General features: G+C 43.9%; 1 protein-coding gene across 1 annotated transcript in view; it reads left to right on the forward strand.

The window, feature by feature from the left end:
- DNAH10 (dynein axonemal heavy chain 10) overlaps window positions 1-25,601 on the forward strand; it is a 1,282,131-nt gene that overhangs the window by 258,238 nt on the left and 998,292 nt on the right. The window contains exons 12-13 of the mRNA XM_069215014.1: window positions 3,146-3,316; window positions 9,537-9,713. Of these exons, the coding sequence (XP_069071115.1) occupies window positions 3,146-3,316; window positions 9,537-9,713 (348 nt within the window). The remainder of the gene's footprint in view (window positions 1-3,145; window positions 3,317-9,536; window positions 9,714-25,601) is intronic.

Raw genomic sequence — 25,601 nt, forward strand, 5'->3', positions numbered from 1 at the left:
TCTGCAGTGATCACATTAACCAACTGATGTTTCATAATATAAAAGTGCTTTTCCACTGACTAAGTTGCAGTTTTTTCATCTAAAGTGTATGTGTTATTTTTTTGCAGGTAACCACAGGTGAAAAAGACAACTACAGAGCTATAGAGTATTTTGTTTGTTTTATGCAGGTCATTGATTCCCGGCCCCAAGCAACTTTGAATCACAGTTCTTGTGCTTGCACTTTAATGGCTGCATGTACATTAAGACAACCTGGAAATGTGCCAAATCCAGTCGTGCTTTCAAGCTGTCCTAATTTACAAGTATTTACTGAGACATTTGCAGGCCTCTGGGAATGCAGCCATGGACCGCAAAGAGGAGCGCGCGTTCCACAGTTTGAAGTCAACTGGTGTTATTACTCATTGGGACTTTACTTTGATGACTTCCACTTGGATCCCAGAAGTGAAAACACTCCCTTCATTGATAGTTACCTATTTTCAATTGTATATTGAATAAGGCCTCTCCATAAGCACTCTTGTTCACTGTTTGGAGAGTCAGACTCCCATGTCCCTCAATTACTCTCCCTTACCCCCTCCCCACTATCCTTACAAACCACCCAAACATAAAAACAAAACCTGGCTTATGCAGCTCTCCACCGCTGGTCTAGTTGTCTATCAGAATCTCTCAGCGAAACACATCCTCTTTACTCACAGTTAACATGTTTATTTTTATTTTACGTATGGTCCTTTTTAGTTCCCCATGCTCTAATCATTGGACAATGGTAGAGGGCTGATGGAGGATCTATAAACAACTTGACCTCACCTGGCCATATTAAGCCTGCTGTCCATCCCAACAACCTCTGGCCATCTCCCCCCCCCCCACCATAATTTAAAAAAACATACATGGCATCCTGCCATCCTTCCACACCAGCCTGAGCATAACCCTCCTCCCCGTCCCAAGTGTTGTATTTACCATCTGCCACTCAAATTCAAATAACTGGGGTCCTGCCATCTTCCCACACCACTGTCTTTTCAATACCCCAACCTCCCCTCCTGCCCCATGCTCAAATATATTAAAAAATAAATACTGCCTGCTCCTGCCATCCACTGCCACCACCCTCTCTGCCTTCACTCCTCATCCCAGGTGTACCTGTGTCCTCTGCTTGTCTAGGTATAAGCGCTGTGAAGATCATTCTAGTTTCTTTCCTTTTTGCTGGAGGAAATGATGCCTCCTCGCAGTAGCCATGGTGCCACCCTGTACTTAATGCGTGTGAAAAAGGTGACAGGCCATTTGATTTAGGGCGTTACACCAGGCAACCACATACGGGGGAATCGGTGCACTTTGTATCCATAGGAACATCTTAAGAGGGTCACAGTTAGGCATAAAAAGCCACGAAGGTCATAAAACACGTTCTTGCCAAAATTGGCAGGTCTTGATTTAAGATGATAAATGATGCAAGAGTTGATAAGCAAGGCACCAACACTACCCTGAGTTATTGTAGAGAAAGAACCCAGTATATAGTGTTCCAGGCCAGGAAGCCTATAAGGGTATGCATTTCACAGAAAAGAAAGCGAAAATGAGGAAGAAGGGAATCAAAGAGAGGGTAAGCGCTACAATGAAAACCAGAGAATGGAAGCATTGCAGTGAATCCTTGTTTTACCAGAGCCTCTTTGTGGTTTAGGTAGGTAATGGCATCACAGGAAACATGGTGGGAAACTCTTATCACCAACACTGAATAAACAATCTTTTAAGCAGCAGGTGTAAGAACAATATTATAGTCGACATCTTTCTTTTCCTCCATGCTTCACCTGCTGATTCCTTTTTTTCCCCGGGAACTATGAGGAGAGCTGGAGCAACCTCCATACCGTGTGCAAAGTCTGCCTCGGGTGAGTCTTGTTCCCAGGTGTAGAAATGTTCTCCGTAGGCCAGAGATCCGGCGCCATGCTGACAGGCTCTCTCAGAGCTGTCAGAGCGGTTTTGACATCCTGTCAACACAGGCGTGCCAAGAACCTCCCATGACAGTGAACGTCGCAATTGCCATACGAAAAGTGCTGCCTGTGTTCTCCAGCTTCTTTTGGGTATGTGGCGACCCGTAGCAAGGCCGGAAAAGGCGGGTGAAACCCAGTGGCGTAACGCACATGATGGCTACCCTCCCCCACCTGTAGAATGTGCAGCAGGACCCCCAAGTCCCCCTTATTTCACAGATTTTCGTTGACCTTGCTCCGAATGAGGGCCGAGGGCCCCTGCAGTATTGGGGGCCCTCCTGTGCTGCAGGGGGCTGCGCCCCTGGTGAAACCACCAGCTGTCATGCTGCCATTTTGGAGAAACGAGCAAGACAGCGATCTAACTACAGGGAAGCAAGCCCTTCCACTGATTTCACATCACAGTGAAAGCATTTTTTCACAGTTGTTGGCATTGTAGTAGTGACTACTTCAATTTCGAATCTGGTCTTCCGGTTCCTATAGACATCCATAAATAACAACCTATTTCTGTAACAGATTGCTCAATGAATAAACTTATTTGTCAAACATGATTTTAAGTATAATAGAAATGTATGCAGTTAAAACAAATAGCAAAAATGTACACTGTGAAAGTTCCTAGTATTTGTATGGCTGGTGTATTCATGTGAAGGGACAATTTAAAGATGGCCGTTTGATCTAGGGCGTTACACAAGACAACCACTTACAGGGGAATCAGTGCACTTTGTATCCATAGGTAAAGCAGCATGATGCGGTCTTTCAGTCTTGGTGTTGAATGTGATTTATCCCGTTATTGAGTTCCATAGATCTCCCTGCTAACCACTTGCATTATACTTCATCCTCCTGCGCAGGCCATTATGCCTAAGCCTAAGAAACTATCACGAATACTCAATAGCCCAATAAATTGTTGAAATTAAAAAAAAATATGTTGATACATTTCCGAAAGGTAATAGGTGCCTTTTGATTTGAGAGCATTTCATTTTCAAATGACATTTCAGTACTGAGATAATTCAAGATCTGCTTTGTATGTTAAAACGTGTGCTTCGAAGATACTTCAATATTTGTTTTTTTAATGATTAAATTTGTGTATATTTACAATCTGAATGCATCTGTTTGATTTAAGGTTTTCTATAAGCACCTACATGCTTAATTTTGTTTTGTTGTTTAATTTGTTCTCTTCCGTCGAACAGGCCATTGAAGGAGAGGCCAAAAACTTCATCGATGAATCTTTCAAAACCCTCCGCTCTTCCGAGGCTGCTTTTGACATGCTTTTGAAATTCAAACACATTCGCTCTCGTGAAGCCATTAACAAGCAAATGATGAAGAAATTCAATGAAATTTTGGCTCAATATTGTAAAGAGGTAGGGAGCTCATTTTGTTAAACAGTTTCTCTGTTAAAAAGAAGCACACACGTGTAACTGCAGATTTGATATTCAATATATTTATTTTTGTAGTAGCAATTCCGTTTGTAATCAACACCCCACACAGGCCCTTGCAGCCTCCCATTAAGGACGCTTGCATAGGCAGAAGCTCTGCCCATTCATATTGGAGACCATGAACACCCACTGTCTTTATTTTAGTTGATTTTTACAGTCTCATTCGACATGTAATAGAGCCACTGAGATGCAGGGCATGCTTGAGAAGAAAAGGAACAGATAACACAGTTAAAACAGTACAAGAAGCATAACACAATTACCCATCATCGCATGCCAAAGAAGGCTCACAAACATATCAGGAATAGAAAGGTGTAAATAGATATAGCAATACAAAGAGAGGAATAGGTATCAACATTATGAGGAGAAAGAAGCTATTAGAGCTAAGCAGAATAAGAAGTAAAGGGAAACAGGAGGCCGTGGTAGAGGCCATAGGAATGGAAGCATCAGGATGCTTTAAGACGGGAGGAAAAGGTGTTTTTAAAAGCTAAAGGTAGAAAATTGAGCGATGATTGAAGGTAGAGGAAAAGGACATTCAGATTACGAGATAAGAAGATATTTGTACTCGGTCTTCATTATCGTCCAAACTTTCGTGAATAATTGTCACTATTGGGAACAAGGATGAATGGTAATACATCATCATTTTGAAATTGTTGATGCTAGGAGGCAATATCTTGCCAATATGCATTACAATATGCATCACAATCATTGATGCTAGGAAACAATATCTTGCCACTATGCATCACAATTGTTGCTGCCAGGGGACAGTATCTGCCCAGTATGTCTTTCTAGTTTCCTTCTTTTTTGCTGGAGGGAAGGGTGCCCTCTCACAGTAGCCATGTTACCACCATATCTGTATCAAGGACATTCTCACACTTTTCACGGTCTGTTACTTAGGCTATTGTGTGCATTTGGGATTAAAATAGCTATAAAAGTCTTTTTGAGCAGATATTTTCATCCTACCTTAATTTGTTTTTGTCCCTTCCTATTTTGGGCGTCTGCTCTAGGAAGTGTTTACCCTGCTTCATACTTTGCACTATGTGAACGGTGTCAGTCTAAGTTGCATCATTGCATAGTGAAGCTTAAAAATGTGCTTGAAGACTACAATATCCAGTGTCGGGTCATTGTCAAAATCAAGATATTCTGCTAGAGATTGGTAACCCCTGATTCTTCACCCTGTGAATTTCCCCAGGTGCCAGACGGATGGTAAGTAACTTGTTCATCACGGGTCTTCCAGGTAACCCATCATTCTGCCCAGTAAATGTGACTCCCATCTTGTATAGGTTGTCTGTATTACCTCAAGTGAATGCTCCAATGAATCATTATCTATCTTGCAGAGCATGTGCAACATTCTTAGACTGTTGTCTGTTTCTGAGCATCTAAACAGTTGGAATCCATAAAGATTGCTAAGATGTGCTCAAAGAGTCTAGGAAATCCTCAACTATACAAATATATGTAGAAACAACAAACAATTTTATCCTGGTTTTCATATAGATGTTGAACCACCATTTCGTATATAATTAGATTTGCTTTTTACTACTGTGTATATTTGGCTACAGTGTTCCTTTTGTTGTACCCATATATCTGCTATCTCCATTTGTGGGAAGATGAACAGAGTGCTTTCTTTGTTCTCTGCATAAACTGTCCAGTGTTTTCTGAAAGTTTTGAAGCACCTTTCTTTTCACTCAATGAGCGAATTGCACTTAATTCTATTTGGTGCCTGGTTTAATTGATGGGCTGGCTTATGAAGTTCTCCCTCAGCCCATAAATATTGTTTCGCTCTAACCAAGGCTGTCTTTGCTATTTTGCAGTGAATTTGCAAGGATTATGTCAGATCACTCTGTGTTTGTCTTAAAGACAAATACTAATAAATCCCTCCATTGCAATTTGACTGTGCCTCTTCCAATATTCTTTATCATCATTTTTTTTACTCCTTTTGAGGAGAGACAAAGGTGATCTACATTTTTTACACTAAATTGAAAGGAATAGACCAATGAGAAGGTTTGGCCAGCTTCTTTTGGCTTTTGTATTTGCCCATTTCTCAGGGAGCCGTGTTCCAGAAACCTAACGGCTTAAACAGAGCATTTTGGATATCACATCATCAATCAAGACTCATTTGAGCTATTCTAACAAATGACAACTTAATTCATCTGCTTTGGTGTTCTGTGTGCCTGGAAGAGGAATTGTCATTATACAAATGACCCTCACCAGGATCAAGTGGCAGATATTCTGACCTTCCTGAGAAAGAAGTCTGGATCATGCACTCCCGATGTATTCAGATAGTACATTGTGGATGTGTTGTTTGTCAGTGGACATGGCTTGATCACTGGCAAAAATTACTTACATTTCAGATGCACTGCTGTCAACTCCATCATCTTTATATAAAAAGACTTCTCCACCGGATACCTTCCACCTTGTTTTTTAAGAGTTCTCGTCTGAACCCCAAAACTCTCTAGAGCCCATCCCTATACCACAGTCTTTGATTGGATCAGTAAGCAAAATAAAACACCTATCACCAAACTTTTTCTCTGACACCCTAATTTGAGGAATTGCAGGACTCTAGAAGACATCTGTATTTGGTTGCCCCAATTTACTGACTTCTGACACTGTTTATCCTCGACATATTGCTATAGCAGTCTCATATCTAGTCTTGCATCCCCAACCAAAGAAATACAAGAATTCCTGGAACCCAGGAGGGGAAGATAGTTGTATTACTGAAATACAGTATGTAAAATTAAGTTGAAGGCATTTCTGATGTAAATACAGAAACCTCTTTTGTGAAAGAGACACTCTTCTAACCTTCTGTCTTGATCCACTCCCAGATTTTGGATCAGTTCACTTGGTGCAAGTGTTAATTTCTTGGCATTTATGTGAAGACCCTGTTTGTGAAGAAAGTCTGTTTAGCTGAGGAGACATGTGAAGATCTCTCAGTTCTCTGGTTAATTGGTCCATAACACTTTCCTGTCCTTTTAATTTTTTAAAATCTTTTTATTGTGTATTTATCACAAAAACAGTGCGTAAAGCGAAAAATAGTGCAACCAAACCCCCAGTTGCTGCGGTGTACAGGAATGCAGGATATAACAAGTGACTTTTTCTCACATTGTGTGAGTCTCAGTTCCATAGCTGCTATGGTTCCACCCCCAGGTCCTCATATGGCCAGGTCACCCGGGGGACTCCCCACCCTCCTCGAAGCCCTTTTCAGTTGCCCTACCTGCTCACCACAATCAACAACTCCAGGGGGAGCCCCTCCATCACCCTATCACTGTCCAGTGGCCCCATATGTTTGCAAATTTCAGGGGCAGCCTCTTGCCTGATATATTGGTTTCTCTGCCTTTCAACACCATTCCATATTGGACCTCTAATCTCCCAGCCTCGGAAACCGTGCACTTCCCCAGTGTCTTCTCACTTCTCACTGCGTGACAGTCAATGCTGTGTTGCAGAGCAAGAGTGTGTACCCGTCCAGGGTCACCTCTCCCCAGATACCAAGGAGGACCAGCCGGGGGTAGGGCTTCATGGGTTCTGTCAGTTCGGAGAGTCTATGATATACCCCGGTCCAGAAGGCTGTCCCTCTGAGGCCTTCCCAGAACGTGTGCACCAGTGTACTCTGTTAACTACATCCCCTCAGGCAGCGGTTTGTGTTGCTTATCCCCATAGCGTGAAGCCTTGTGTGTGTGTGAAATATGCCTGGTGCCGCAGTTTCAGCTGTATCAGCTGAAATCCCGGAGAGATGGTGACCTCCCCGGGTATCTACAGGCCGCCCCACCACTCATCATCCTTCAGTCTGCTGAGGTCCCCCTCCTAAATCAGAATATGAAATGTTAACTGCCCTTGGTAAATGCTGCACCCTATATTCTCAGTATTTACCAGGTGCTTTACATTCCTCTTCCTTTCCCCTCACCTTAATAATCTGGCTCTAAAAGTAAAAAAAATGTTATCAGTCAACTGAATTGAACACTCAAGGTACCACATACAGAGGGCCTCTTTTAGAGATTGGCTATTCTGACAGATATCCATCTTTCCTAGTGTAAGTACATTATATCCTATGGTACTAGTAATAAGGCGGAGCAGATATCAAACTTGAAATCAGGCCCATAGTTCAAAGGCCTCTACATATTTGACAAGATTGCCCTTAGCTGGATGACTGAAGAACTGGTTTGCAATCTTACACATCTGTGAGAGGATCACAGAAGTCCATGCCCATAAGCCTGAATCTCCCAGGACATATGTATGTATGTATATGTACATACATATGTATGTAAAGGTACTGATACATTTTAAAGCAAAATGGGACTCAACGGTGCCCTGAACAGAGTATAAGAGTCCTGAAATAAAGTGCATCCTATCATGTGGGGTGGTGGTGGTCCTTGAAGAATATGCCTGCTGTCTGTTCTGACAGCTTAAAATGTAGGTAAATGTAAACTTTCATCTACAAAGGGATGGGAAGTAGGTGTTAAATGTCAAGAGTTATGCATTGGGAATTGTAGAGTTGGACTGTTAAATGACTTATCACTGCCTTTGTCAACCTTATCTATAACAAAAAGATTTGTAAATAGTATTCCAAAAAAGTGGTCAGAGGTGACTGCATAAAGAACTACCAGCTTTCGAATTAACTGATTAGAAAGAAAATGCTGGTCACACCAGTGGGATTTTCTCTGTCACTGGTATTCAGGGAAATGTTGAAGAATGTTAAGAAATAATACAAATTTAGAACTGCTAACTCTTAAAAAAACAAGACTTCAAGTTTTTATTTTGTCCTTTTTAAACACATACCGCTTTCCTATAAGGAAAATGGGCTGCATTAAGAAAAAAAAGATTGTTTTTTTCAAAAAGCAATCACAAACATAGTGGTCTGCTTTCCTCAACAGGCCACCATCCCTGTGATGGCTTTGATTCCTAATGGGTTACAAACTGCAACCTACCTTATTAATATTCATGAGATAGGTTGATTTGCTACCCACAAGGAATCCTTAAATGAAAGTCAGTGAGTTTCATGCATTAGGAATACTGATTTCCTTATTGCAGTTCGGAGAGAATCACAGTTGGGAAATCAGTGTTTCTAATGTTTGTATATATGGCCCTAAATATCATATGTATTGAAATTTACTGCACATTTTACCCTGAATAATTCTCTGCAGGTGTGACAGGCTGAAATATATCAGGGTAGAACTTCCTGGGGGATGGGAGGCAGGGAAGAATGTAATGACTACATAACTAGGAATTCCGATCCCTGTGCGCACTTCCAGTTACTAAGGGATCAGGATTTATCCCCTACACTTCCTACAAGGTTTTACACTGCACCCATGCTGGTTGCCTGCTTCCTTTCTCTTTGTTACATTACATTGTCAACCTTTTATCTCACTGCATATGAAGGAAACTTGCATATGCCAAAAATAATATTCATGGGGCCATACAACTGATTGCCTGATTGGTGATGCTGGTTCAGTTGACAATCTTTCCCCTACAGGGATACAACACTATCCTGTTTACTCAGTGTAATCCATACATGCTTTCTGGAACTGCAAGTTCTATGATTTATAAAAGGTGGTCCTATAATCGAAGCACAGATGATCACAATTCAGAAATTGTCAGGCAGAAAAAGAATGGAAAGGCTTGGTTGGTGTCGTAAAGTTATGTATAGTGATTTCTTTGTTGGCAGCTTTCAAAAACGCTGTGCATTTTCATAATCATTGTAGCAGCCCTGTCTGCCATCTCGTAGCAACATCTCCAGTATTCAAAGATGCATTTAAAGTTCTGGCTGGGAACTACATTGATTGGCAATCATATTGTATCCACTACACCGACAAATCACTTTATTGCTGGGTAAGTGTATAACTACAATTCTTAACTTTACTTGTACTTAGTTCTGAAGGCAAGTTTAAGTGGAGAGGCATAGTAATCATATAAGTAAATGGTGATATAGCGGTAAAATATGATATTATGGTAGGGAGAAACTATCAACCTTGATATACTGGCATAGAGCAATCTGAAGTTAGCATTTTGGAAATTTGTAAAATCTGGAAGTAGGTAATAGAAGATATGCATTATGGATGGGTCTGATGCTTTTTTTGTGTTCACACATTTATCTGCATATGTTAAATAGATGACCAAGTAAAATCAGAACTAATGGTTTGTAATTATTACTTTGCAGGTTGATATAGTTGACCAGATTTTCTTAAAAAACACGGAGGACCCTCCCCTCTATAAGAACCACCCACCAGTGGCAGGATCAATATATTGGGAAAGATCCCTTTTTCATCGTATTAAACATATTATTATTCGATTCTTGGAAGTGGAGGAGATGCTTTCCAGCGAGCAAGGAAAAGTGGTATGTAGTTGTTAATAGCGTCATAATCAAGAATACCATGAATGAACACATTTACTATGAGAGAATGCGAACCCCTGGGTCATTCAAGTCTCCACTATACATTTTCAGGTGTCTTATGCCTTTTCGTTTGAAGTAGGGATGATTACATTAGCTGCACGTCTTTGTGGGATATATTTGATACATATTGTCCTTGGAGTGCAAGTGGCCCATCTAATTTTGAACTTCAGTGTGTTCGGGGATGTGTAATAGCCTTTAGTTAGATGAGTGTTGGGGTGCCTACAAGTACTGGACCCTATCCAGAAAGTTTTTTTCAAATGTAGGCATGTGTTTATGGCAGAAAATACCTCATTCATGCCTGCCAGGCATTCACAATGTCCCATGAAGACTGCAGTGAAATCCTCAGTGGTAAATCCCACTCAAGTGTTGGAAACAGGGCAATCCAGGGAGTGGTTTGCTTTGGAAGCTTCGGAGTGACTTTAAGCATATATTTTTGTGGGTTTTCCTAATCTCCGTTCTAACCTGCTAAACCCTGAAAATGGTTGGAAAGTTACTCCAGGCAAAGGGTGATTTAAATGTATGTTCATCATGGATGAGGTTCCTTAAGAAATAGTAATTAAAGTCCTGTAAAGCTTGTAGGAAGAAAAAGATTTATGTAGAGGAGCCACATGTAAAATGCTTGTACTGTTTGCATCCTGAGCATAAGCCAGCTGATTGTGAGATTTGCCAATTGTTTTCGACAAAGACACTGAAAGACTTGAAAGACGATTAGCACTTGCCATTCTGGAGAAGTACATGAGAAAGGTGAGCTTTCAAATACTAAAACGAATAACGCCACTTTGCAGGATAAAGACCCTCTGACATTGATATTAAGATTCAGACAGCTGGTCAAATTAACTCTGGTGTTAAGGAACACAATTGGCAAGATGTGGATAGAAAGCACAAAGATAAAAGTGTAGCCAGTGCTCAAAAAGAGGTTCCAGCAAGAAGGTCAACGATAACCTCAGAGAGTGACCAAACGTTGTTGAGGAAAATTGACAGACACAAAAGTTGTCGACGATGATGAATAAGCACCCTTGCCAACTGTGACAAAGAGTTATTTTAGAGGTGAAGGGTTGAAGGATTTGTCAATGAAAAATCTAGAGTTGATGAGAAAAATACAGTTGACGATAACATCAATGTTGGAAGAACAGTCAATGTCAACAGTCAAAAAGTCGATGGGAGAACATCAGGCAAAGACGCCGTTGACAAGAGAAAAGTCAATGGCGACTTAAATGCCGTAGACGAGTAAAATGCCACAGATGAGTTACCGCCAATGAGAGAAATACTGCCAGCGAAGAAAAAAACGAAACGGTGATGACACCTCCATTGACGGGATGCTAGTGAAGCAAATAAGGGATTATGATTCATCAGAAACAATAGAACCCTCTTGCAGACTATGACGGTTTCTTCAACTCGGTTACAGACAATGCAGCGTTTACTACAGGAAGATTCACTAAGGCTGGTAGAGGAGATAACTCACTTATTGCATATATATATATCAAGAAGGCAAAGAACAAGATTTGGATCAAATGGAGGCCTTCTTTAGTGATTAGAAAGGCTCAGAGGAAGAATGGAAAGCAACTCATCCAGGAAAGTTGAATTTTCAATATATTGATGATGATGATAATGGTGAGGAAGAGTATGCAAAACAATTTGGTTATAAGGAACCACAAAGACAAATTTCACAAAGGATGATTCAAGGGAAAATAAGTGCTGAATGGTTACATCCTTCAAAAAGGCTGCAACAGGTTCCAATGCAATTGTTGACCTCTTTGCTGTAAACGATCACTGACATCTGTCAGAGGCTCCCACCATAGTCAGTTCAGAATGAGCAGCATTCAGGGTTGTCAAAAACTCCATAGACACCAATATTGTAAACTGTTCAGTTGCACACACAGAGAGGCCGTGGTGAGCAACAATCTACTAAGGGTACAGAACCTGAGGATGATGTGTCTGTTGAAAGAGGACACGGTGATTATGAAGGAGTTGCATGTTTACCATATTCAGATAATAACAATGATGATGAAACAGAGCGACCACCAGAGTCTCCTACTGAGTATTCGGAATGGAATGAATTTATATTGCTGCTGGATGCAAATCTGCACCCGTCACGTAAAAGTTCACCACCTTATGTTATTGGTAGATTTAAGTCCCTGATTAAATAAAGCATCAGAGCGTTTAAAGCTCCAGAGAACTGTGGTTGAGAAGCTGGGGTGGTTCCTCCTTAAGAGCAGAGTAGCCTTGCCCTAACTGGGGTGAATGCAGCAGGCAAACACAAATAAGTAAAATGGCATAATAATGCCATTTTATTTTGCCACCAGCTCATGCTGTGTACAGCACAAGTATGAGGGCATGGGGTGGGGCTGAATCCTGCAATTGCAGGAAGACTACTTCTCCTTTCAGTGTGCATGTTGGGTTAGCCGGCTGTCTAGTTACGGCCAGCCTGACATGTGCACTGTAGACCCAGCAATCCCAGGAGCTGTTAAACAGACAGGGGATTGCTGGCACAGGCCCCAGCCTCAAAATGAGAGCTGGGTTAGCCTGCTCCCACCAATCCTTGACCTGCTCTCATACTGGAACAGCATTAGAGCAGCTCCACGATAGATTGGATGTGTGTTCCACTGAGCAAGAAGGAAATCCTTCCATTCCTGTTTGTGGACACCAGGTAAGAAGTACCGCACTGGGGGAGCCGCAAAAATTGTGAGTTTGGTGGAATCGCACCCCACCATATATTAGTCCTGCAGGCTGCCACTGTTGAGAAGTCTTTCATTCTTTCAGTAAACTTGGCAAGAGTTGAGAAGAAGTACAAAGCTACAAGTAATGTTGCTGGATGTATTTTGATGCAGGTGTATACTGATTTAGTCATTATAACAGCAGCACAATGGAGGTCAAGGAAGCGTTCAAATCACCCTCCTTCCGGTACAATGGCTGCAGATAAAGGGGGCAGAAAATGGGACCATATGGGAAGAGAGACAATGTGTTGACAGCTGATGTCATTCAGATTGCTAATTTATCAGTGATTGTAGCAAGACTTGCAAGGCAGCTTTGAAGCAGTATGTTGCTGTTCTGGAAAAATTGGCCTGAAGAAGATAGAGAAAAGGCTAAGGCAATCTTAAAAGATGGCAAACAAGCATTCTCTCCATTTGTAGATTCAGCTATGGGTGCTTCAACATGCACATTAAGACAGATAAGAAATGCGACAGTCAAGAGGAGGTATGGCTGGTTGAAGAGTACATCATTTACACCAGAGGTCCAGTCGCTTGTGATGGACATGCCATTTGATGGCAATAATGTTTTTGGGAAAAAGGTGAATTAATCTCTTCAGGCAATAAATGCCAATACAGAGATCGCTCAGTCTCTGGTGATGTTGCAAAATAAACAGCAATGCAGAGGATTTAGAAGGTAGTGTCAGAGGCAAGGCCAAGGGCAGCAATAAACATTTTTAGTCCCTAGAGACAGTATGACATATGGGCAGTACAGTGCCTTTTAACAGCAAGACAGAAAACAAAAGCAATAGAGGTACCAAAGTTATAGACAAGGAGGAGTGTGTAGAGGAAGTCAGCCCTCAAAAGCTGATGGGAAAGGATGAATCTCGTGGGTTAACAGACAGTATTTCCTGTCATATTCAGCTGCCAGTTGGAGGATGAATGTATTATTATTTAAAAGGTGGGCAGAACATACCAACAGACAGATGGGTTTTAGATATTATAAAGCATGGTTATACTTTGAAATTTCTGGAGGAGTCATCATCAGTTCCGCCAACACCAGAAAGATAGACGTTGAAGGGAGCTGACAAAAGAAATAGTAAAGTTAACGGGAAAGGAAGCTATTGAGAAGATCCAATTGGTGATAGGGTACCAGGGCTTCTACTTATCGTTCTTTTTTATTGTAAAAAACAATCTGGAAAGTGGTGTCCTCTATGTGATCTAAGAGAATTAAACACATTTATGAAGAAACAGAGTTTCTGTGTGAGCACACTGCGGGAAATCCTCATGACACTATAGAGAGGTGAATTTCTAAAATTAATAGGTTTAGAGGACGCATACTTCAATATATGGGTTACAATCTCCAACAAAGCAGGGATTTGGTGTTTTTAGCTGCAAGGATAGTAACATTGGATGTGATGGTGTTTCTGTTGCAATAAAGAGGAAAAAAATTTCAGTGAAGATGCTCACGTCAGTTCTTGGAACTGTGTCTTCATTCATTCAGTTGATACATCATTGTCTGCTTCAGATGAGGCTTGTACAGGAACAGTTAGGTGAGCAATGGCAAGAGGTATATTGAAGATGGGACGATATAGTCCAAATAGCACATTCCATGAAGAAGGCTTTTTAGTGGTGGATTCAATAAAATAATGTTTTCAAAGGCCAAGTAGTGCAACCAGAAAAAAACAACTCTTCCTGACTACAGATGCTTCTATGGTAGAAGGCAGAGCACAGCTACACAAGATGCGCGTGAATGGTGTGTGGTTAAAGGAAGAGCAGCAATTGTGAGCAGTCGCACTGGCGCTGAAAGCTTTTCTCCCTTTAGTTAAGAATTTTCATGTTATTTTCATAAAAGACAATGCAACAACAATGTATTATATTCAGAAACAAGGAGGAACAAAATTGATGCTACTTTCAATAAGGTAAAGAAGATTTGGGAATGGGCGATATGCAACCTTGTTTTGTTGACAGGGGAACACAGTCCAGGGTTGCACTATGAAGAGGCAGTTGAGCAGATGTTATATTGATATGCATAAGTGGGCAATAGACAGCAGGTAATTTAACTTGATATTTCAAAGATGTCAAAAAAGCAGATTGAACAAGTTTGTGACAGATCAAAATTCCAAATGCAGGAAGCTTGCGAGTCAAGTGGATTTACAGAGGAGCATAAGGCAATGGATTTTCAATAGACCGGACAGGGAGGTTTGTATATACATTCCCTCTAGTACCATTGATCGTATGGGGTATATGCAAGATGAAGCGAGAGAGAGTTGCAAGGTAATTCTAGTGACACCTGAATGTCACCGCCAAGACTGGTATGCAAATCTTTGGAAGTTGTGTGTGGAGAAGCCAACACTGTTCAAACAAGTTGTTCCACTACTTTCAAAGAGCAAATACTTCACAACAACCTGAATAACTCATCAGGACTTAGAGTTTGGACACTTGAACATTTCAGGGGAATGTAGAGTGTTTTTAAGAAAAGTAAGAATACTGGCGACAATCAAAACATGCAATCTGAAATGCAAACATTTTGTGATATTAGCAAGTTGGAATTTGAATCTGATGAATATGGAGCAGCATGATTTTGTACCCTATCTGTTATTTCTAGCTGTGACAGATTTGTCTTTTCTCAGTTTAGGTGCACTTAGCTGCTTTATTAAGATTTCTTTGATCACCAAATAAAGTACTTTATTCTCAACAAGTGAGAAAAGAATTTATGAAAGGATTGTTCAGAACATTTTCTATAACTCCAAACCTGGCACCTAATTGGGGGCTAAATACTGTCTTGGCAGCTTTGATGATGGCGCCATTTGAACCCATTCATAAGGCAACTTTAAACGTTTAAATTTGAAGACTGCTTTTTTGACAGCAATTACTTCAGCAAGGAGAGTTAGTGAACTGAAAGCTTTGCGTTGTGTGAAGCCATATTTAAAATTGTCAAAGAATAAGGTAACAATGATGGTAAAAAAATTGATTCCAAAGGAGGCAGCTACATTTAATTTGAATCAAAAGATTATGCTACCAACATTTTTTGCGACTCCAGTAACAGCGGCTGAAAGGGCACTAAATTCATTAGACAAAATGAGGTGTCTAAAATTTTGTTTGCAAGCAACAAAGTGCATTCATAAGACAGATCATCTCTGTCGTTGTTGGATTAAGGAGTAAAAGAATGCAGTAACTAACAGACAACGGCACGATGGATTATGGCATGTATTACTACAGCACATGCTGCAGTTAAGAATCCATTGTCAGGTACATTCATCAAGAGCAATGGCAAAGTAGCTGACTTCTTTGAGGAAAATCCATTGAAAGGCATGTGCAAAGGAGTGACGTGGAGGACGACATATGCCTTTATAAAGCATTATTGTTTCAATATGTGTGTCAGCAAAGAGGTTGTGGTGGAACAGACGGTACTCAGAAATCTATTCACATAAGGTAAACCTCATTTTCACTGAATACAAATTAGCACTACTTTGTTAGTCTGGATTCAAGCATTTTAATCTATGAAAGATCCAGTGATGGAAAAAAGAATCAGTTACTTACCAGTAACTACAGTTCTCCACCGTTAGTATATTTCATAAATTCACAGCCAGCTCACCCAACTTCCCTTGTAATGAGGTTTTTATTAATAAAGAGAAGTTACGGTTTAGAAAATCTGACAGTTTGAAGCTTCAGATAAGAAAATACCTGGATGCGGTGGGCTCTTATTGGCTGGAGTTTGGTTCATGTTTAATGATGTGAATAAGATGGAAAAGGTTTGATTGCTAGTCGTTGTTAATGGGCGTATGAATACACTGCTGTTTTGAAGTTCCTGGTTGGTTCCCAGAGGGGCTCCCAGTCTGATTATAGGAAATAATTCAAGCATGTGAATCTATGAAAGCCATCTATGACGGCGTTGCAGGTAAGTAACTCTTTTCTTTACTGGTACCTACGAAAAGCAGCACAGATTAATTAAGTTGTTTACAATGTCAAATTCCAGACAGGGGATAATATTTTTGAGGAGCTGCCTTCGTAATCTTCTTCAAGATGTTCTTGTAGGTTTTGAGGATGGTTGGTCCAGGTCTATTCCCAGAGCAGGTTGTGAGTTGGCTGTGGGTCTCTGGTTGAAGGCGAAGGTGTGAATCCAGCATTACGAATCTTTGGTTGTGGGTTGAAGCTTGTCATTCATCACAGAAATGGTTTAGATGTTAGGTAAAGGGTTAAGACGCAAGCATCTTCTTTAATGAAGCTCATTCTTGTCCTTGTCCTCTCTTGCTTGCTCTCCTGTTAACGCTGTTGCTCGCCCTACGCCCTTGCTCTTCATCTGCCACCTGACCAAATGCTAACGTTTGTCACCTGTCATCTCATACCAGACATCTTCATACAGGGAGTGCAGAATTATTAGGCAAATGAGTATTTTGACCACATCATCCTGTTTATGCATGTTGTCTTACTCCAAGCTGTATAGGCTCGAAAGCCTACTACCAATTAAGCATATTAGGTGATGTGCATCTCTGTAATGAGAAGGGGTGTGGTCTAATGACAGCAACACCCTATATCAGGTGTGCATAATTATTAGGCAACTTCCTTTCCTTTGGCAAAATGGGTCAAAAGAAGGACTTGACAGGCTCAGAAAAGTCAAAAATAGTGAGATATCTTGCAGAGGGATGCAGCACTCTTAAAATTGCAAAGCTTCTGAAGCGTGATCATCGAACAATCAAGCGTTTCATTCAAAATAGTCAACAGGGTCGCAAGAAGCGTGTGGAAAAACCAAGGCGCAAAATAACTGCCCATGAACTGAGAAAAGTCAAGCGTGCAGCTGCCACGATGCCACTTGCCACCAGTTTGGCCATATTTCAGAGCTGCAACATCACTGGAGTGCCCAAAAGCACAAGGTGTGCAATACTCAGAGACATGGCCAAGGTAAGAAAGGCTGAAAGACGACCACCACTGAACAAGACAAACAAGCTGAAACGTCAAGACTGGGCCAAGAAATATCTCAAGACTGATTTTTCTAAGGTTTTATGGACTGATGAAATGAGTGAGTCTTGATGGGCCAGATGGATGGGCCCGTGGCTGGATTGGTAAAGGGCAGAGAGCTCCAGTCCGACTCAGACGCCAGCAAGGTGGAGGTGGAGTACTGGTTTGGGCTGGTATCATCAAAGATCAGCTTGTGGGGCCTTTTCGGGTTGAGGATGGAGTCAAGCTCAACTCCCAGTCCTACTGCCAGTTCCTGGAAGACACCTTCTTCAAGCAGTGGTACAGGAAGAAGTCTGCATCCTTCAAGAAAAACATGATTTTCATGCAGGACAATGCTCCATCACACGCGTCCAAGTACTCCACAGCGTGGCTGGCAAGAAAGGGTATAAAAGAAGGAAATCTAATGACATGGCCTCCTTGTTCACCTGATCTGAACCCCATTGAGAACCTGTGGTCCATCATCAAATGTGAGATTTACAAGGAGGGAAAACAGTACACCTCTCTGAACAGTGTCTGGGAGGCTGTGGTTGCTGCTGCACGCAATGTTGATGGTGAACAGATCAAAACACTGACAGAATCCATGGATGGCAGGCTTTTGAGTGTCCTTGCAAAGAAAGGTGGCTATATTGGTCACTGATTTGTTTTTGTTTTGTTTTTGAATGTCAGAAATGTATATTCTGATGGATACAACTACCTGTGGATTCCTCACCTCATGAATACTCCCATGGCGCCAGCATTCGACGGAAATCTTCTTACTAGTCTCTGCACGTCGACGAGGACGTCACTGTCTCGCACGCGACGCCGTCTGACATCATACAGGCAATAAGAGGTCCTCGACGACGTGCAGACGTCAGTTCCCTTTTTTCCGTGCATTCGAAACGGTTATCTTCGAGGGAGCAACTGTTACTCTTGCGGTTACAGTGTATATCTTGCTGCGTACTCTTTCTCTGTGGAAATAATGTCGCAGAGAAAGTCTGGATTTAAGCCTTGTCGTGAGTGTGGAGGCAAGATGTCGGTGACGGATCCTCATTCCGATTGCCTTTGGTGTTTGAGCTCCGACCACGACGTCTCGACTTGTGATTCATGTCAGCACATGAATCCGAAGGCCCTTAAAGAACGCGAGGCGAAGCTGTTTATGGCCAAGTCAAAGGAGAAGCATCACAAGAAAAAGTCTTCTCCAAGACATCGGCGTCATCGAGACTCCCGGCGCCGTAGAGAATCTCGGCGTCATTCAAGGGAGGCTCGTTCCAGATCTCCGGATCGGCGCCGGAGGACATGGGAGGTCAGCCCCACGGTGACGCCGCATCCTTCGACGCCGTTGCCCTCTCCGGCGTCTCCAACTTCGCCTGGACAGGCGTCGGTGATTGAGGTATTGGAGCCTCAAGTGTTTTCTCCGGCGCAGACGCCGAGGCCGGCGTCGGGGTCGCCTCCGAGTCAGGCACCCCAGTATCCGGCTTTTCCCACCCCTGGAGCCGATAGTTCCGCATTCTTGAATGCGATGTATGCCATCTTCCAACAGATGGCTCCAGGGGGTGCTCCGGCTGGGCCTTTGGCCTTTTCTTTGGGTGATCCTGCGCCTCTTCGGCCGGCACCCTTTATGCCCTTTCTCCCGTTTGGGAACGTGGGCTCGGCGCCAGTGTCGGCGCCGGTGGCCGCTCCGGTGGCTTCGGAGGGATTGGCCCCAGGGATTTCCATCCCGTCGACGTCGAGATTTCGGCCTGTGACTCCGGTGGGTCCATCCGTTTCAACTGCTCTTCAGTCGGCGCCGAAGTTACCTGTGGCGCCGGATGCGGCGTCGGTGGCTTCGGAAGATCGGCGCCGATCTCCGACTTCGGCGGAGGTATTGTCGACTCCGCGGATTGAGCAACGACTGCATTCAAGGAGGCGTGCTCTCCGGGTACTAGAGGAGCAGGAGTACCAACGAGCCCTAGAGGAAGGAGAGCTAGAGGACTCGGGTGATGGGCTGCGTGGACTGGAGTCGGCCAGTGGGCTGGACACTTCCCCTGAGTGGGACCTTTCGTCCCCGGGGGAATATACCGAGGAAGCTGCTTCCTTTCATACAGTGGTACGGAAGGCAGCTAGTTTTTTGGACCTGCCTTTGCCGGTGGTGGAGGCGAAACAAAACCTTTTGACAGAGGTGTTGCATCCGGCCTCAGCCGCGGCGGAGCCTCTATTACCTTTTAATGACGCTCTGCTGGATCCGGTTTTAGAGGTGTGGAAGAAGCCGGCATCTTCCCCAGCAGTTCACAGAGCCGTGGCCAGGAGGTATCGGACGGCTCCAACTGATCCTGGTTTCCTATCTAGGCACCCTACGCCGGAGAGCTTGGTTGTGCAGGCCTCCTGTTCGTCCAAGTCAGCGCCTGGTTCTTTTCCGACGGTGCCGGGGGACAGAGATTCAAAAAAGCTGGAGGCGCAGTCGAAGAAGATTTTTTCGTCCTGCAGTCTGGCTTTAAAAGCCACCAATGCAACCTGTATCCTGGGGAGGTATATTCATGCTCTGATGGATGACATCTCCTCTTCGTTTACAGAGCTTCCCCAGGGTCTTTTGGATCTTGTCTCTGATGCCCAGGCTGCTGCGACCCAAATTATCCAGACGGGACTGGATACCACCGACTCGGTAGCCAGAGCAATGGGCACAACTGTGGTGGAAAGGAGACAGGCCTGGCTCCGTAACTCGGGCTTTTCGGCAGATGTACAGTCCACATTGTTGGATCTCCCGTTTGATGGGGACAAACTGTTTGGGGCTAAGGCTGATTCGGCCTTGGAACGGTTTAAGGAGAGCAGGGCCACGGCTAAGTCGTTGGGACTCCAAGCTCCTTCTTCCACGGCCTCTTCCAGATTCTTCAGGAGGTTTCGTGGATTTGGGCGTGGCTCTTCCTCCTCTTCCTTTCGGGGAAGATATCAGCAACCTGCCTCTTCCCATCCCTATAGATCTTTTAGGGGGAGGGGTAGGGTCCGCACCAGGGGAGCTTCTCAGCAGCACTCTGCCTCTTCCTCATCCTCTGGCGGGGTGCAGCAGGGGAAGCAGCCTTAGGCTTCCACCATTTCCCACTCACTCCTCTCCTGTAGGGGGAAGATTACAGCATTTTCTCACCAAATGGGAGACTGTTACGTCGGACACTTGGGTTCTCAGTGTTGTGGGAAAAGGCTACACCCTTCCCTTTCGGGAGTTTCCGCCCCTCATCCCGCCCCGCCCTTCGTATTGTTCACAAGAACACCTCCTGTTGCTAGAACAGGAGGTAGAAGTCCTCCTTTTAAAGGGCGCGGTGGAGTTGGTCCCGGAGCAGGAAAGGGGTCAAGGAGTTTACTCAAGGTATTTCCTGATTCCCAAGAAGGATGGTCGTTTGAGACCAATTCTGGACCTGAGGATCTTGAATTGGTTCCTAAAGCAGGAAAAGTTCAAGATGCTGACCCTAGCACAGGTGCTTTTGGCGTTGAACATGGAAGACTGGATGGTGTCTGTCGACTTGCAGGATGCTTACTTTCATATCCCGATACTCAAGTCACACAGGAAGTATCTCCGGTTTGTGGTGGGATCGCAACACTACCAGTTTGCGGTCCTTCCGTTTGGTCTTACTTCAGCACCTCGAGTCTTCACGAAGGTGATGTCGGTGGTTGCGGCAGAGCTCAGAAGGAAGGGGATAGCAGTATTCCCTTACTTGGACGATTGGTTAATCAAAGCCAAGTCCCCGGAGCTTGTGTTGCGTCATCTGCAGTCAACAACCCAGTTGTTGTTCGACCTGGGCTTTTCGGTGAACGAGCCCAAATCTCACCTAGAGCCCTCTCAGCGCCTCCTGTTCATAGGGGCAGTACTGGATACAACATTGGGTCGGGCCTTTCCTCCGCCTCAGCGGATTCAAGATATTCAGGATTTGGTTCCAATGTTTCGAAATGGAGCGGTAGTTCCAGTCCTCAAGGTCCTTCGTCTGCTCGGTCTTTTTGCCTCCTGCATTCTGTTGGTCACGCATGCTCGCTGGCACATGAGGGCTCTTCAGTGGTGCCTCCGAAGGCAGTGGTCTCAACACAGAGGGGATCTAGAGGGTACTGTCAAGATCTCCAGAGATGCTGCTGTGGATTTGAAGTGGTGGATTGCAAGCAACAATCTTTCACAAGGAAAGCCGTTCCAGCAGTCGCCACCAGTGGCCACAGTCATAACGGATGCTTCCACTCTAGGGTGGGGAGCTCATCTGGGGGATCTGGAGATCAAAGGTCTTTGGTCTCCAGAGGAACAGATTTTTCACATCAATCTGTTAGAGTTACGGGCTGTACGTCTGGCTCTCAAGGCCTTCCTCCCTTCCCTTCGTGGTCAGTCGGTACAGGTCCTAACGGACAATACTACCACGATGTGGTACATAAACAAGCAGGGAGGAGTGGGGTCGTACCTTCTCTGCAGAGAAGCTCTTCGACTATGGTCCTGGGCAAAGGACCATCGGATTTGCTTGATAGCAAACCATCTGGCCGGAGTTTTGAACGTGCGTGCGGACAGTCTCAGTCGCCACTTCTCGGCAGACCACGAGTGGCGTCTCCATCCAGATCAAGTCCGTTTAATCTTCCAGAAGTGGGGGTTTCCTCGGGTAGATCTGTTCGCCACTCGAGAGAACGCGCATTGTCCGTTGTTCTGCAGCCTTCAGTATCCGATGCAGGAAGCGTTGGGGGACGCGTTTCAAATGACCTGGTGCGGCCAGTTGCTTTACGCGTTTCCTCCCATACCCTTGATTCCTCGAGTATTGAGGAAGATTCGCCAAGACCGGGCTCTAGTAATCTTAATAGCTCCGGATTGGCCAAGGAGGGTGTGGTACTCCGACCTTCTCCAACTCTCAACGTGCCCGCCGCTCCGTCTCCCTTTCAGGGCAGACCTCCTCTCACAGTCGCAGGGGCAGGTTCTACACCCCAACCTCCAGAGTCTGCACCTACATGCCTGGAGATTGAACGGGGCAACCTGAGTTCCTTCTCTCTCCCGCCTGAGGTAGTGGATGTTATATTAGCGGCCAGGCGACACTCCACTAAATCTATCTACGCTAATAGGTGGTCTAAATTTGTTGCGTGGTGTGGAGAGAGGCAGATTGATCCCTTACATGCTCATCTATCGGACGTTTTGTCTTTTGCTCTATCTCTGGCGCAAAAAGGTTGTGCAGTGGCTACCATTAAAGGTTATTTATCGGCCTTGTCAGCCTTCATATGTCTTCCAGACCAACCATCTTTATTTAAATCCCCTATTGTTATCAGATTCTTGAAAGGTCTTCTAAATCAATATCCTCCAAAGCCATTCGTTATGCCGCAATGGGATTTGTCCTTAGTCCTGACTTTCCTTATGGGGTCCCCTTTTGAACCTATGCATTCTTGCCCCTTGAGGTATTTGGTTTTAAAAACAGTCTTCCTGATAGCTATAACATCAGCAAGGAGAGTGAGTGAGTTGCAGGCCTTATCAGTAAAACCCCCTTATACAACTTTTTATGGGGATAAGGTGGTGTTGAGGACCAAGGCTGCTTTCCTCCCGAAGGTTGTTTCACCCTTCCATTTGGCTCAGGCAATTACTTTGTCCACGTTCTATCCTCCGCCTCATCCTTCCAAAGAGGAAGAAAGACTGCACCGTCTGGACCCAAAGAGAGCGTTGAGCTTCTTTATCGATAGAACAAGGGATTTCAGGCTGGAGGATCAGCTGTTTATTGGATACGTGGGCAAGAGGAGAGGAAAGGCAGTCCACAAGAGAACACTATCCAGGTGGGTTGTTCTTTGCATTAAAATATGTTACTCTTTGGCAAAGAAGGATCCTCCTGAGGGCATTAGAGCTCATTCCACCAGAGCTAAGTCGGCCACTTCGGCCTTAGCCAGAGGTGTTCCTGTGGTCGACATCTGCAAGGCCGCAACTTGGTCGTCCCTTCACACTTTTGCAAAACATTACTGTTTAGATTCTGAGGTTAGAAGGGACGGCCATTTTGCACGGTCAGTGCTGCAGGATTTCTTGGTTTGACCATTTAGGCACCCACCGCCGGGCGTGGTACTGCTTTGGGACTCTATTCATGAGGTGAGGAATCCACAGGTAGTTGTATCCATCAGAAGAACGAGTTACTTACCTTCGGTAACGACTTTTCTGGTGGATACATTAGCTACCTGTGGATTCCTCACGGTCCCACCCGCCTCCCCGTTGCCTTTATGGTCTTGCCAAGTAATCCTTGAGTGCGCTCCTCTTGGTCTTTGAGGGTGCAATACATGTATATATAATATATTTATATATATATATATGTATATGTGTATATATCTTTATGTATATACTTGGTGTGTGTATATATTTTAAAAGAGAGAGTTTTATATATATATATATATATATATATATGTACATAAAAAGATTTACAGTTATTCATACAATGTGGTGTATTTTTACAATATAATGGATGTTGCCTTGCTCTTTCATTGCATTGCCTGGTTGTTCTCATGCACGTAAAAAAATGATTGGTACTGACGTCTGCACGTCGTCGAGGACCTCTTATTGCCTGTATGACGTCAGACGGCGTCGCGTGCGAGACAGTGACGTCCTCGTCGACGTGCAGAGACTAGTAAGAAGATTTCCGTCGAATGCTGGCGCCATGGGAGTATTCATGAGGTGAGGAATCCACAGGTAGCTAATGTATCCACCAGAAAAGTCGTTACCGAAGGTAAGTAACTCGTTCTTTGTGAATGTTGAGATGTTATATTGGTTTCACTGGTAATGATAAATAATTGAAATGGGTATATATTTTTTTTTGTTAAGTTGCCTAATAATTATGCACAGTGATAGTCACCTGCACACACAGATATCCCCCTAACATAGCTAAAACTAAAAACAAACTAAAAACTACTTCCAAAAATATTCAATTTTGATATTAATGAGTTTTTTGGGTTCATTGAGAACATGGTTGTTGTTCAATAATAAAATTAATCCTCAAAAATACAACTTGCCTAATAATTCTGCACTCCCTGTAGATTAGTTTGTTTAATTGTGCTGTCGATACTGTGACCCCTTCGTCAGTAGAGTGTCACACCTGTGCATGTGCTTTGGTACTCTGACAGTATCCTGGTGGATTTATTACCTTGACCGCTGTTCCACCTTCAACCAAGCATGCCAGACTGAGTGTACAGCACCAGCTCTTGGGGTGCAATTTGGTCTTTATCCCAGGATTTGGGAGGAAAGAGTAACATTGTAAAGAGGATACTCTAGATAGGAGGCAAAAAGGAGGTAAGAGTGAAAGGCTGCAAAGATGGTACCTGGCATTGTGAAGCAGAGTAAGCCAAACTTAAGTAAATTGTTAGAAATAAATTAAAATAACCGGCACTGGATAAACCTAGCCCAAATGTGATTGGTTCTCTTTTCCTCTACTGTCTTTTTGAATATAGAAGAACCCCTTTTCCGCTGGTGTAATTAATATAAGCCTTCATCAGTAGTAGCTGACTTAGGCCCTCATTACAACCAGGGCGGTCTTTTAAAAAGACCTCCGAGGCTGCGGGAGCCAGAATACCGCCAGTGCCAGCGGTATTCCTGGCTCCCTATTATGACTTTTCTGCTGGACCAGCACACGGTAAAAGTGTTACCGTCCGCTGGCCCAGCAGAAAAGTCACATCAACATTGCTGCCAGCTCGTAATAGAGTCAGCGACAATGCTGATGTTCAGCGGGTGCAGTAGCACCTGCCACGCATTTCACTGCCCGAAATTCGGGCAGGGAAATGCACGACGGGGCTTTGCCTGGGGGCCCTGCACTGCCCATGCCAAGTGCATGGGCAGAGCAGGGGCCCCCAGGGCACCCCAAGTCCCCCTTACCGCCTGCCTTTCCATGGCGGTGTTTACCGGCTATTGCGCCACGGTCATAATAGCTGGCGGAACACCGCCAGCCTGTTGGCGGTGTTACCGCCAGCTTACTGCCGGCCGCCAGGGTCATAATGAGGCCCTTAGTGTTTTTCATAGTCCTGATATTGTCCCAATATCAGGCGGAAAACAAGTTATACCTGAAATGAGGACGACAAAGTCTAAGACCTGCAAGCCAGCCAAGAAAGCAGAACATCAGATGAACTCTCATGCGATAGGAGTGGAGAATCATCTGTCTAATCGAGTGCTTAGTTTGAGCCAGTGGTTTCCGGTGGGCGGCACCTGCACTTATTGTTTGAGGCTGGCACTTTTCTGCATCATGCATTTACTGCTAGTAAAAAACACATA

Source organism: Pleurodeles waltl, chromosome 11, assembly GCF_031143425.1.
Source record: "Pleurodeles waltl isolate 20211129_DDA chromosome 11, aPleWal1.hap1.20221129, whole genome shotgun sequence".
NCBI classification, from domain to species: domain Eukaryota; kingdom Metazoa; phylum Chordata; class Amphibia; order Caudata; family Salamandridae; genus Pleurodeles; species Pleurodeles waltl.